We start from the raw sequence: 14778 nt of genomic DNA on the forward strand, positions 1-14778 counted from the left end.
ATTCAGTATATCATTACCGTGAATCTAAATATGATATAAAAAATAAAAGTTTAATATAATAGTATCAAACACTTTGTTAGTATTTTAACCTAACTTTTAAAACATCATAGAACATTAAGGTCGTGATACAGAATTCCAGAATGACAACTTAAAAAACTCAAAATATCCCAGTTTTCGTTTAAATTTTGAATATATATATAGAAACGCTTTAGTCAATTTGATTAAAACTTTATTTGGAAATTGTGAAATACATAAAAAATATAAAATACATATATTTTGATCTCACAGATATTTTTCAAGTGCACCAGGGAAATGGAAAATAAATTTTTAGTTTCCTGCTTTGTTTGATTAAGGTATTTGGCTTTTTACATTTTCTCCTTTTACGTATTTAGTTAGTAGATCGTCTAAATCGTTCGCATTATAAAATACAACAAAACCTTTCGGCGATAAACCTTCGAATACCGAGCATACGGATGGTTTAAGGTTAAAAAAGAATATAGTTTGATCTCTTGCCGCAAAATCTGTAATTAATGTTTCTATAACAGTGGCTGCTGTAAAATCCGCCCCATATATGTGAGAACAATCTATAACTAAAGGTACTCCTTGGCGTACTCCGTATTTGGTCACGATGTACCGAACGTAGTCAGCAGATGGAAATATCAGACACCTATCGGGGGTTAAAAGTAGATATTCAACTCCTGCTGTGGTCTGAAATAAAAATAAGGATTCAAGAGGGTAATTATACAAATTAGGCCAGTTTTTTCAATACATTGCATTATTTTGAAGACGAAGTGTGATTTAAGGAAAATAATCCGACCGAAACTAGTTTTGTTTAGAAAAAAATTGAAAATCTATTTAAACATTTCCTCAATTATTTTATTATTATTAACTTACGGTTAATTTCTCCACAATTATTTTGGGTCTTGCTGCATGGTATAACAACAGCAATAAATTGGTTCCGATACCCACCAAAATTCCAATTTCTAAACGCAGTACGAGGCAAGCTATAAATGTAACTATAAAGATCGTGAAACAGCTTTCTGGAATATGTTAAACGAAATAAGTTAGTTTAAATACTTTTCTAAGCTGGGTTTGCTCACTTTTTGACCTCCACATTGGCTTGACAACTTTCACCTCGATCATAAAAATAGTAGCAGCAATAATGACTGCCGCTAAAGCGGCATTGGGAATGTAATAGAAATAGTGTGTAAAAAATAGAAGAGCGACTATTACTAAAGTCCCAGTGTAAATTCCACCCAAAGGTGTACGAACTCCACTGGCATTGTTTACGGCACTTCTTCCTAGAGCTCCAGTTCCTGGATAACCTTGGACAAACGAATTACCGATGTTGCAAAAGCCCAGAGCTAAAAGTTCTTGAGTGGCATCCACCGGTTTCCCGTTAGCTGAAATAATAGATAATATTATAGACGGTTGATTATGAAGTGGAACAGAAAAATCTATAATTACCAAATGCTTTACATATGGCGATATTTTCAAGCAAACCAATTAAGGGAACTATGATGATCCCACTTCCCAAATTAGTCACCATGTTGGTAAATGTATATTCAACTGCGGTACCATTTTCTTCTCTGGTGAATCCAAATGGAGGTATTTTGATTGTGGGCAAACCTTGCGGTACATGACCAATAACCAAAAATGGCGGATTCTTTGTTTTACAGAAGATCCAACCAATAAAAGCACAAATTATAACCATAATAGCATTACGACCTGTTCCAATCGTCCAAGTTAGTTTATTATACATTTTTTGGAAAGTTGTAGCTTTTCCTTCAATCGATCGCAATTTATGATTCCCGATCGACTACAAGATATTTAACGAAATAAATACGTTTATTATAGATAAAATATATATTATTACCTTCATAATTAATAATAAAATTATGCAAACTACACCCATCACGGTATCCCAGAGTCTTATATTCCGAATTTCCTCAAACACACTATACCAAGTTTCCACAAAGGTACTTCCTTTAGGCTTTATACCCAAGATATCTTTAATTTGCGAAGTAATTATTATCAAAGCTACAGCTGATGTAAATCCGGACGATACTGGGGCTGATACAAAATTTATTATGAAGCCTGAAAGAACCGAACGCGTTACTGATGATTAGTTTATGTAAAACAATTTGATCATTACCTAATCCCAATACGCCCATTAATATCTGGATAATACCTGTTAAAAATGTTAATAATATAGCATGCTCCGGTCCTTTTCCGTTTATAGCTTGGGATGCTAAAAGCGCGTTCAAGGCAGATGGTCCAAAAGGTACATCTTTACAACTTCCAAATATTATATAAATAAAACAGCCTATAAAAGAGCTGTATAAACCGTACTCTGGGGGTAAACCGATAATACTGTGATAAGCTAACCCCTAAAATTCATTAGTTTAGTATAGTTATTGATAATTTACCGATAAATATTGTTTGAATTGAATATTTAAAAATGTGCTGATATTACGTTTGGCGAAGAAAATGTTTTAAAAACTTTTTTTGTAAAGTTAGAGCAGGGGTGCTCAAACTTGAACTGTTGGCGATCTACCTCAATATTTTTAGACTACTTACGATCGACTCTGAGAGGCTGCAAGTATGTGTGATGCAGGGTTGTCGTACATACACGATACACCCTACCTACCTAGGTAGGGTGTACCGTAGCATATATAGATATTAGCTTTCTGCACAATATAGGTACGTTATTTTAGTCAAGATTTGGGTTAGGTTCTTCTCTACAATATCAATGAAAAAACTCATAGTTATTCAAAATTGCGAGTTTATTGGTTGTTACAAAACAAAAGGGTTACATATGGTGTTAAACCTATCTAAAGAGTGGCTTTGGATGTTGAAGCGTGGCACTACATGTCCTCAGCATACTTTTCATTAGATGGTAAGTAACCACTGAGTGCTAATCGCAAGCATGATGACATATGATCGTCAGTTAGTCGATTGCGATATTTTGATTTAATTATCTTCATTTCAGAAAATGCAGACTCGCACAAGTAAGTTGACCCAAACAATGCCGTCAGTTGAAGGGCGATTTGCCTTAGATTCGGATATTTATCTTCAGATATAAAACATCAGAAATTTGTATCAGATGCTGTAGCTTTGAGATGTATATCTGATATAATCTGCACCAACTCATTTTCAACAGAACATGAGTTCATATTAAACTGACTGGCTATTTCACTAGCTAATTCCTCAATGTTTTTACATGAAAAAGGATAACTCATAAATGATGCTATATTTTCCAATTTACTGCAATTTACTTTTGAATGCGTTTAATGCGCTAATCATCTCAATAATAGTTTTTCCTTTACCTTGAAGCTCCAAGTTAACGATGTTTAAGTGCATTGTGATGTCAGTCAAAAATGCCAAATCAGTCAGCCATTTTTCGTTTTTCAAAATCAGAGTGTCATCACCTCTTTCGTCTAGAAAAGCTGTTATTTCGGGCAATAATTCTTGAAACGTTTGTAGGAACTTTCCGCGACTCAACCATCTGACGTCTGTGTGAAGAACTAAATCAGTGTGTTCAGCTGACTCCCTGTCTTCCAACTGCAACTGAAAGAGCCGCCGTTGCAAGCTACGTGCACGGATGGAATTCACAATTTTTGTTGCAATGCCCATAATTTCCTCCGTGTTTAAAACTTTGGAACACAAAACTTGTTGATGTATAATGCAATGGAATGAAAAAAAAATGAAGGGAATTCTTCATTAGCTCGACACAATGCCACAAAACCGTTTTTGTTTCCAATCATTGCTGGTGCTCCGTCGGTTGTAATGCACACTAATTTATATATTGGTAGCTCGTAGTTTTTTACAAAATTAAAGAAAACTTCATATATATCTTCGCCACGGGTCTTCCCCTTCAGAGGAATGATTGTCAAAAATTCTTCTTTAGCCGACATGTCATTGAATACCATCCGAATAAAAATACACAGCTGGGCAGTGTCTGTCATATCGGTGGATTCGTCGAACTGTAAAGAAAAGTATGTACATTCCATGATATCATGTTTTAGTTTATCTGCGATGTCCTGACTCATGACTTCAATACGCTTCAATAAATGCTTCCTTCACCACCGATCCATCTTCGAATGGTTTCTTGTGTTTCGCCAATATATGAGATATTTTAAATGACGCGATCGTAGTAGCTTTTGATTGTTTGGCTGGTCTTGTGAACATGGTTTGTTCTTTTTTCAAACAAGATATAAAATCACTTACTTTTCGTTTTCTTAATTCACTCTGTGGCGGAAAATCCTTTTGATTAGTTTTTATGAACCGTTTTATGATGCCTCTCTAAGTTACCACGCTTAGGTATTGCAACTGACGCACGACAAATAACACAAATGCACTTATCCTTCACCATACAAAAGAAAAATTCTTCCTCCCAATACTTATTAAAATGATACGTTTTAGATTTCTTCACTGCACTCATTTTCCACTATTTAATAATAAACTTTGTATCGACGTAGTATCGCTATCAAGTTACAATTCAGAATGACTCCAATTCATGCAGGCGCAACATTTATATCGGCGTGAAAGAAAGTCTCGAATGTTCCCGTCAAACGCGCCGTCCGAAACTAGACAGTACAGTCTAGTCTAGAAACAACGCGGCTTTTCTTTGACGCGGGTGCCTTTGATAAAGCCGCCTTTTGCCGCAAGCAGTGTTATTTTATTACGTAATACATTTTTGTAGTTTAGTTACCTACTTACTAATTAAAAATTTTTTTCTTCTCGAGATCTACTCAAAAAGCACTCGCGATCGACTGGTCGATCGCGATCGACCGTTTGAGCACCCCTGAGTTAGAGAAATGGTTTCAATAAGCGAATCGAAAATACCTCTACTAACTTGTGGTATTAATGTGAGTCCGACAGTAATTCCAGCTATGAAATCACCTGCTGCATAACTGGAATTATATTGCGGCAACCAATTAAGTATCGGTAGTCTTTTGTACAACATTTTTTTTGTAAATAGTTTTCCAACTGCATTTTTTGTACAAGGAATCAAATCTTTCAAGGCGTCAGTCAACGATGTATCTTTAGTGGCTTCATCGACAACTACAAGAGAAAGTACTATATTATATAATACCTATCGACGAGAATCATCTCAAAAGTTGTTTAAATTTGATAATAAACGAAATATACAGCAAGAAATCTGAATAACTTAGTTTTAACCGCATGTTTTGCATGTGCGAATTTGACTGTTTATAAAAACGTAAAAACGAATAAATTAATTCTCATGTCACTAAATAATAAAAATAAAATATGTTTATAAAAAAAATATTGAATAAAAAACAATTTTTTTTATTGATTCGTGAGGTGGATTTGACAAAATATGAGCAAATATCTTAGAAAACATCAAAAGCGAACTTTTTGAGTTGCGTTCGGTGCAGGTTTTTCGTTATCACGTACTATAGATCTTCGTTCACTTACCTAAAAAGTTGTTACTACCTAAATAATTTTTAACCGAGTAAACTCCTCCTAAACAAGGACTAGTTCTTTGACTGGACGTACATATGTCAATAGTAGAATCGTTAAAATTTGGATTATCGTGAGACTCATCGGTTTTCCCAATAAATTGCTGTACATGTTGATCTTGCCTAAAATCATCAATTTTATTCGATAACCGTCAATATAAATCACTCAATCGGACAATGAGCATAGGTACAATACACCTATAATAAAGTTATTGCTACTATTATGTTCGCGATTTATAAACATTATTTTTCAACTATTATTAATAATTCCGTAGTTTTCTGTTTTATAATAGACAAACTTTTCCAGTCGATTTTACAGTACCTACTAATTTGAGTCCGGAAAATGGCACTTTACTGTACTCTCAAGTTGCCCCAGTCCCGTTTGAAATAATTAGAAAAAAAAATCAATTATATTTAATAACTAAACTTTTATTCTAATTTTTGAATGTTTGCAGTACATCGCATATTCTTTTTCGTACCTTTTCGAAGACTTAATTTGAATAATTTTCCCTACTGCTCCAGCACTTTTCTCAACAATTTTCTTCGAATTAACGGCCATTCTTCAGGGAAAAATATTTTTTGTATTACCAAGAATTCAATATTTGTTTGCAATGTTATCTTAGTAACTTCTGTTAATTTTTATTTTTTTAAATAATAAGAGAATAATCAAAGGAGTTATTTTTCAGTAAAATATGACATTTCATATTTCAATATAATTTTGACTAGCTTTTACCCGCGGCTTCGCTCGCATCGAATCCATTAAATAAGTATCAGAAATCATTATAATAGAAAAGAACGAACTCTGTAGCTATATTAGAACCTGAGTTATAGATCTTTGAATGTAGAAAAATTGCCAAAAACCTACAAAAATCCATAACTACACATTGAATGTCCGCGCCTAGCTCCTCTCCAACTCAACCGATTTAAGTGTTCAAAAACTTAAAAGAAAGAAGGTGTTTCAGCGAGTGTTCTTAAATCAAAACGAACTCTGTAGCTATATTAGAACCTGAGATATAGATCTTTGCATGTAGAAAAGTTGGCAAAAACCTACAAAAATCCATAACTCCACATTGAATGTCCGCGCTTAGCTCCTTTCCAACTCAACCGATTTAAGTGTTCAAAAACTCAAAAGAAAGAAGGTGTTTCAGCGAGTGTTCTCAAACTAAAACGAGCTCTGTAGCTATATTAGAACCTGAGTTATAGATCTTTGAATGTAGAAAAATTGCCAAAAACCTACAAAAATCCATAACTACACATTGAATGTCCGCGCCTAGCTCCTCTCCAACTCAACCGATTTAAGTGTTCAAAAACTTAAAAGAAAGAAGGTGTTTCAGCGAGTGTTCTTAAACCAAAACGAGCTCTGTAGCTATATTAGAACCTGAGTTATAGATCTTTGAATGTAGAAAAATTGCCAAAAACCTACAAAAATCCATAACTACACATTGAATGTCCGCGCCTAGCTCCTCTCCAACTCAACCGATTTAAGTGTTCAAAAACTTAAAAGAAAGAAGGTGTTTCAGCGAGTGTTCTTAAATCAAAACGAACTCTGTAGCTATATTAGAACCTGAGATATAGATCTTTGCATGTAGAAAAGTTGGCAAAAACCTACAAAAATCCATAACTCCACATTGAATGTCCGCGCTTAGCTCCTCTCCAACTCAACCGATTTAAGTGTTCAAAAACTCAAAAGAAAGAAGGTGTTTCAGCGAGTGTTCTCAAACTAAAACGAGCTCTGTAGCTATATTAGAACCTGAGTTATAGATCTTTGAATGTAGAAAAATTGCCAAAAACCTACAAAAATCCATAACTCCACGTTGAATGTCCGCGCCTAGCTCCTCTCCAACTCAACCGATTTAAGTGTTCAAAAACTCAAAAGAAAGAAGGTGTTTCAGCGAGTGTTCTCAAACTAAAACGAGCTCTGTAGCTATATTAGAACCTGAGTTATAGATCTTTGAATGTAGAAAAATTGCCAAAAACCTACAAAAATCCATAACTACACATTGAATGTCCGCGCCTAGCTCCTCTCCAACTCAACCGATTTAAGTGTTCAAAAACTTAAAAGAAAGAAGGTGTTTCAGCGAGTGTTCTTAAACCAAAACGAACTCTGTAGCTATATTAGAATCTGAGATATAGATCTTTGCATGTAGAAAAGTTGCCAAAAACCTACAAAAATCCATAACTCCACATTGAATGTCCGCGCCTAGCTCCTCTCCAACTCAACCGATTCAAGTGTTCAAAATCTCAAAAGAAAGAAGGTGTTTCAGCGAGTGTTCTTAAACCAAAACAAAATGAGTAATGTACAGAGGGTAATCGCATTTGAGTATAACTTGAGAATGGTGAAAATTAGATGAAATCCGATGGTTGATGGCTGATCTGTGCATCAATACCTTCCATTGAAGAAAAAAAAATTAAGCAAATCGGTTGGGTAGAACGCCTGAATGGACTCTGAATGGAAATCATCAATTTTTTTAATATATAAGATTTTTATTTAAAACCGAAAACAGTATGAAAAAAAAAACATTAGGAAATACGTCCGTCAGATATTCTTGACTCGGCTCCTTCGTCGCCTCGTTCATAAACATCTATCTCGTACCGTACTGAATCACTTACCAGACTTATAGCTATTGTCATATGGAAAATTAATAAAATAATACTCAGTTTTCAATTATTATTTAGTTCCAGTAAATGCGTAGGCAATTAAAAGTAATCTTGTCAAACAACTAATGGTAGCGTAAATAATATACTTTATATGTATATTCTTATTTCATCGAAATGAATTAAATAAAAATTAACTTTATTAAAATCTAATAACAGTTTTCTCATGTCACGGTTTTCAAATATTATTACAGCAAAATTGGAAACGTCTCAATTTTTATTTGGAAGAACACGATTTCGGAATTTATTAACGAATACGTAATACAGGATGTACATATTGTTATTATGTCAATTACGTTATATATACATATATGTTTAGTTGACTGAGATTCATTCATTTTCCCCTACGTGAAAGACATTATCGCCATGAAACAATTTATAATAGAAGCGTGATGTAATGACGATTACATATAATAGTTTCATTTATTTTTTATGGGCACGTACTTTACTGACAAAATTTATTGCTACTAAAAAGAATTATTATCTGCGTTAAAATTTATATCCACATTCACACAATTGAAATATGCTTCACGGTAAATTTAAGACAAAAGATTATTCATTTCTTTTCATTACAATCCATAAATTCATAATTATAATAGGTATTTGGTGACAAGCTATGTCACTTTCACTATCCTTAAGATCAATAATTTATGCAGAAATGAAAAAAATTCAAAGGACATCTTCACTTTTCGTATTACTTTTGTTTTGGTTAATATTAAACTTTGGTTGACATGTGACACAGGCAGATTTTAGGGTAAGAGAAACTGTTTCGACTAAGGAAGACAGCACGGCAACGATTTCTCCATCCTCCGAGGTTCCTGCTCGGTTCTGCGCGTTCTCAAGCAAGCGTAGTATAAATAAAGTGTCTCGAACGAGAGAGAAAATGAATATTGTCGACACCGTAACGTAGGAACGTTTTTTCCCCTACCAACTGTCCATATAGGAGTATTATATATAATATGGTAAGAGTATGATAACCCGCCCCATGTCGATCATCATGAAACTCTATACATAGACTATTGATGATACGATTTTTCATATCTATTTTATGCGGAAACGGTCATTATCTCAGGAAGGCTAATAGATATCGAATCATGGATAACTTTGTTCCATAGATCTCATCTGTGTGTGAAAAGTCATGATTGACGTATGCGCAGAAGAGTTTCAGTGTAAAAAGTATGCAAATGTATAATTTTTATCAAAAAACCTAACCTAACCTTACAAAAATTATTAAATGTTCTGTTATCTATTGGTTTTTCGTGAAAATAATGCATTTGCATAGTTTTTCCACTCTTCTGCGCATACGTCAATCGTCATGACTTTTCACACACAGATGAGATCTATGGAACAAAGTTATCCATGGTTCGATATCTGTTGACCTTCCCAAGATAATGGCCATTTCCGGTATCTGCGGAAGTAAATGTTTCCGCATAAAATAAATATGATAAATCGATTTCTCCTAATATCAACTCTGTATGTATCGATTTATTAAATCTGTGGTCCTTATCATAAATATAAAAAATTAGCTTTGAATGATAAGACAAAATACTTCAATATTTTGAAGGTCCAATTATCATGACAGTTTTTCTTTTTTATAACAATTACAATCAATGTAATTTTATTCAATAATGATTTATTAAGATTTGATTATTTCGATTACTATTATTTTTTTAAATTAATGTAAAAACTGAGCGCTTTTCATTGTGTTGAAATATTGGTTTTATCATATTTCAGTTTGTACTTACAGAAAATCAGTTCCTCTATTGGAATTCATTTATATACGAAAATTAACGTTTTTATCATTTTCTTAAATCACATTTTCAGCGCACCGCTAGTCTGACTGCTATACACAAATAAAGTGGGTACTTATTTATGGTTATTTGTGGGGGGAACAATAAACAGAAAATTGATGGTGATTTTTCCATTGTCAAATGCGGAAAGTAAATAAACATTTTAGGCCAGGATTTAACTGTTCTACGTACCAAATTATTGGTTACCTTAACTTACCTTTACTCAAATTTAAAAATTACCATAATGAAAGTTTTAAGAACTTTGAAATATATTTTTTTTTCAATTAAGTTAATATCTGCTTGTGTAAATATCATACATGTAAAGTTGGTATGAGAAAAAACGTCCCTACGTTACGGTACCGAAAATATTCATTTTCTCTCTCGTTTGAAACACTTTATCTATATTGCGCATGCTTGAGAATGCGTAGAGCCGAGCTGAAACCTCGGAGGATAGAGAAAGAGTTATCATTTTGTCTTCCTTAGTCGGAACAGCTTCCACTTCCACTTAAAATAAACTACAGATGTACCAGTTTTTGGATTAAGAAAACTAATGATTACGGTGGCTGAGTTATTATTATTTTTACATAGTTTTTTTCTTTCTTTCATTTCATTTTCTAATCCAAACTTAATACTCCAACATTATACAGTTTTACACCAAATAGTTAATAGTAGTCGATTGCCCATAAAATTAGGAAAGTTAAATGTAGAACGGCTTCGAAACTACCTTGTCAACACTCATGTACTCAATTCATTCCAATTAGTAAACAAATATTTGCTAAAAAAATCCGGTCACTTTCCGATACTAGATCTTTTATCAATAAAGATTTATATTTAAATCAAACAAACATTTCAATAATAATCTTTTACGTAGTTAAGGCGATTCGAGTTTTTGTTCGGTCGAATTTGCAAAAAAATATTACAACTGTACATAGAACAATTCCTTACCTGGAATATTACAATAATAGACAAATAAAAAGGAACAGTCGATATGACCTAAAGTGGGCTGAAATGACCTTGTCAGTGGTCAGTGGAATTTACTAGGTGATCAAAATAAAAAATAACTTGAGTTAGGCTGCAACCAAAATTAACCTTAAAACTAAACTTTCTTGATGTTTATTTGTTGGTTTTAGCAGATAAATTATTGGTAAACCAATAGAAATTCCTATGGTACAAAACTTGTTTATTAAATCGACCGAATTTTCCAACAATTGTACAATGTAAGTACAATATCTCGTTTATTTTTTAGAACAGCTTGTTATATAAATTTGATCATGTTAACATTGAATTGTTGGTGTATTATCGCAAGTTCATTAACTATTCAGTGTTCTCTCATTTACTTCCCACTGCCGGAAATGGTTTTTTTTTATCTTTAGTGATATGAAATAAAAGAGCATAACAAGGAACTTCAAATTATTACATTTTATCACATTGTGCAACTATGTAGAAGATACTAAGTAATATCAAGATTTATTTGTCGCGTTAAGACGCTAAATTATAAATTTAATTTTAGAAAAATTTTGAAATATTATATTTGGCAAGCGCAGAAAAAAAATGTACTTGAAAATTACACAATAATTTACATACAAATTACAAAAAAAAATCTTTTAAAAATATCATTATGCAAATATTCCTCAAGGAAATCCGGTAAATAATTTCTTTAAATTATTATTTCATCAAATATATGAGTAGCTTGTAGTTTTATTTAAATTTTCTTCTGGAAATTCCCAAATCGTCTTATCTCTCTCTTTTATCAGTTTTAATATTGCAAAATATGTCTCCATAATCAAATTTCATTTAATTAAGCGAGATTGTTTCTTTTTATCCCTTCCTTCCTTTCTTTCTTCGATAAAAATTCATTATTAATTGATTTAATCGAGCTGATAAATTTCTTTTGTTGCAAATTTACTTTAGTCGTGCTTCAGTACTCATCAGAAATTTATTAATGTGAAAAGGTGCATATCGTTCCCTATTTTTTCTAAATAAAATCTAATCAATAAATACAATTATTTAAATAGAATATAATACATCATATTATCGACAAATAGACTCTATACTAATTAAAAGTAGTGATAAATAAAAAATTATTTTGTTCTGTTGAAGGTGAAGATGTTTGAATTATTAGTAGCTGGAGCCGTTCTAGGTTTTCTCTTCTATTATTTCGCGGTAAAGCCGATGACTTATTGGAAAGATCGTGGAGTTAACCAGTTAAATCCGATACCGCTTTTCGGAGATATTTTCGGTACTTTGAATAACAAAGAAACTTATGCGGAGATAATAGAAAGGGCTTACAAAGCAGATCCAAAAGCTAGGTAACAAAATCGATCGGTAGTGTTCTATTCAGGTACTTCTATTGAAGAATTAAATTTTCAGATACCATGGACTTTACCAGTTTACGAGACCTACAATAATAATAAAAGATGTAGATTTAATTAAACAGTTTTCGATTAAAGATTTCGAACATTTCATGGATCATACGAGCTTCATTTCAGAAAAAGCTGATCCTCTGTGGGGTACCAGCTTATTCGCACTTAAGGGTAACTTATATACTAATTTCCCTATAATATTGATTTAATATCGTGTTTTTTAGGACAAAAATGGAGTGAGCTCAGACCAATAATCAGCGCTTGTTTTACAAGTAGCAAAATGAGAGCTCTTTTCGTATTAATGAAGGAATGTGCGGAAAATTTCGATAAATATTTTAAGCAGAAAAAAGAGGACTCGATTGAAATCGAAATGAAGGAAATTATAACTCGTTTTACGAACGACGTTACAGCTACAACGGCTTTTGGTATAAAAACCGATTCCTTGGCCGATCCCGAAAACGAATTTTATCTAATGGGTAAAGAAGTATCGAATGTGAGTGGATTTTGGAAGAGGATGAAATTTTTGGGATACTTCCTTTTTCCGAAATTTCTAGAAGTAAATTTTAATTATCGAGTATCTCGTTAAACATTCTTTAATTATAATAATATTTCAGTTTTTCAAAATTAGATTTTTCGAAGAACACATAGCCAAATTTTTCACTGATCTTATCGACGAAACTATTAAAGTTAGAGAAGAGAAAGGAATTATTCGCCCCGATATGGTTCACATATTGATGGAAGCTAGGAGAGGCGTTGAAAATAAAGAAGAAAACGTGATAGATACTGGATTCGCTGCAAAATCTCACGAATACGACTTTGGTAAATATTTAAAAATATTGAAATATACATATTTAATAAATTGAAGGAAATTTTGAAACGAAATGCGATTTTTTTTAGGTAAATTAGGCAAAAAAGTAACACAACAAATGACCAATCATGACATAGCGGCTCAAGCTTTATTTTTCTTTTTTTCCGGATACGATTCCGTTTCTGATTTAATGTGTTTCATGGCTTACGAATTAGCCATTAATCCAGATATTCAAAGTAAACTCAGAAACGAAATTCATTCGACACTAGAAGAATGTAAGGGAGATCTAACATATGAAGCTCTTTTGGGCATGAAATATATGGATATGGTTGTATCAGGTACGAAATTTTCTAGCGATTTCAAACAATAAAATTCTTTACATTTCATTATTTCACAGAAACACTCAGAAAATGGCCGGCCGTTATTGCTTTAGACAGAATTTGTACAAAAGATTTCACCATTCAACCGGTAAATCACGGAGAAAAGCCAGTTACTATAGAAAAAGGCACAGTCGTTTGGTTTCCGAATTTGGCTATGCAACGCGACTCCAAATATTATCCCGATCCGGATAGATTCGATCCAGAAAGATTCAACGATCAAAATAAACATAACGTCAATCCGTACGTTTACAACGCTTTCGGTATCGGACGAAGACTTTGCATCGGTACAAGATACGCGCTAATGGAAACAAAAATAGTATATTTTTATCTTCTTAATCACTTCGAACTTGTTCCTAATGCCAAAACACTGATTCCACTCAAATTTTCCACAAAAGCTTTCAATTTGTTAGTAGAAGAAGGTTTCTGGTTCGATTTGAAACGGATAAAAAACTAAACCCATGTGAATTATAATGTTATTAAATAAATAAAGTTGCTTCTGCTATAAATAAAATGAATTGAAGATATGTATAATAATAAATTACAATATTCTTGATTAAATATTTTCATCTGAAACACTTTGTAGTTTTACTCTCTCTTTTTACTTATCCGTTATGTCGAACTCCGATAATTCGAATTCCTCGTTAATTCGAACTTTTGCGTCGGTACCTTGACATTCCTATACTAACACATGTAAAAAAACTTCGATAATTCGAACTTTTGAAGTTCGAATTATCAAAAAAATTTGTATTTTCTGTGTTAAAATTACCGAAAAATTCGAATTTTTGGCGTTTAAATAATTGAAAAGTTCGAATTTTTGATGTTCGAATAATTAAAAAATTCGAATTTTTCTTGTATAAATTATGTATGTACATATTAAAAAATTCGAACTGTTAGTGTTGAAAAAAATTGAAAAATTCGAATCTTCAGATTCTAGGTAAGACGACGATATTTTGTAAGTGTGAAATATGGGTGAACTGCAGACGGCGGCTGGTTTTTCCCAAAAACCGGCGCGACGATTTTATTACTGGTAGAGCTAAGAAAGCATTCCTAAATACATAGTTTTCTAGTTCGAACTGCAATTAGAGGACGAATGTATGAAACGACTGAAAAGAGAATAAGAGCTGCTGGGTTTTCCCCAAAAACCGGTGCGACGATTTTATTATTGATGATACAGTTTGAAGGTGCAATTAAAAACGACAAGTTCACGGGACGGATTTAATTGCACCTTCAAACTGTAGAGAAAGAGAGAGGGAGCGAATTGGAGAGAGACAAAGTAGAGTAAAGAGCAAACGTGGT

General features: G+C 32.8%; 2 protein-coding genes across 3 annotated transcripts; one reads left to right on the plus strand and one right to left on the minus strand.

Moving 5' to 3' along the window:
* Positions 1 to 216: 216 nt before the first annotated feature.
* LOC130895014 (sodium-independent sulfate anion transporter-like) lies at positions 217 to 10032 on the minus strand. Its single transcript, XM_057802105.1, has 9 exons — positions 9887 to 10032; positions 5443 to 5609; positions 4859 to 5067; positions 2156 to 2390; positions 1877 to 2097; positions 1468 to 1819; positions 1101 to 1403; positions 895 to 1040; positions 217 to 708 (listed from the first exon to the last, which is right to left on the minus strand). Exons 1-9 carry the CDS (start codon positions 9913 to 9915, stop codon positions 349 to 351), a joined length of 2022 nt encoding a protein of 673 aa, XP_057658088.1. The 5' UTR covers positions 9916 to 10032; the 3' UTR covers positions 217 to 348.
* Positions 10033 to 10798: 766 nt separating this feature from the next.
* Positions 10799 to 14055, plus strand: LOC130896062 (cytochrome P450 9e2-like). Of its 2 annotated transcripts, none has more exons than XM_057803850.1 (7): positions 10799 to 11148; positions 12032 to 12240; positions 12302 to 12465; positions 12519 to 12850; positions 12909 to 13113; positions 13192 to 13440; positions 13500 to 14055. In XM_057803850.1, the coding sequence occupies exons 2-7, from the start codon at positions 12038 to 12040 to the stop codon at positions 13934 to 13936; spliced, it is 1590 nt and encodes a 529-aa protein (XP_057659833.1). In that variant the 5' UTR covers positions 10799 to 11148; positions 12032 to 12037; the 3' UTR covers positions 13937 to 14055. The 2 variants fall into 2 exon arrangements, with proteins under 2 accessions (XP_057659833.1, XP_057659832.1); XM_057803849.1 differs by lacking the exon at positions 10799 to 11148 and adding an exon at positions 11689 to 11883.
* Positions 14056 to 14778: the final 723 nt, after the last annotated feature.

This window comes from Diorhabda carinulata, chromosome 6 (assembly GCF_026250575.1).
Source record: "Diorhabda carinulata isolate Delta chromosome 6, icDioCari1.1, whole genome shotgun sequence".
Lineage (NCBI taxonomy): Eukaryota > Metazoa > Arthropoda > Insecta > Coleoptera > Chrysomelidae > Diorhabda > Diorhabda carinulata.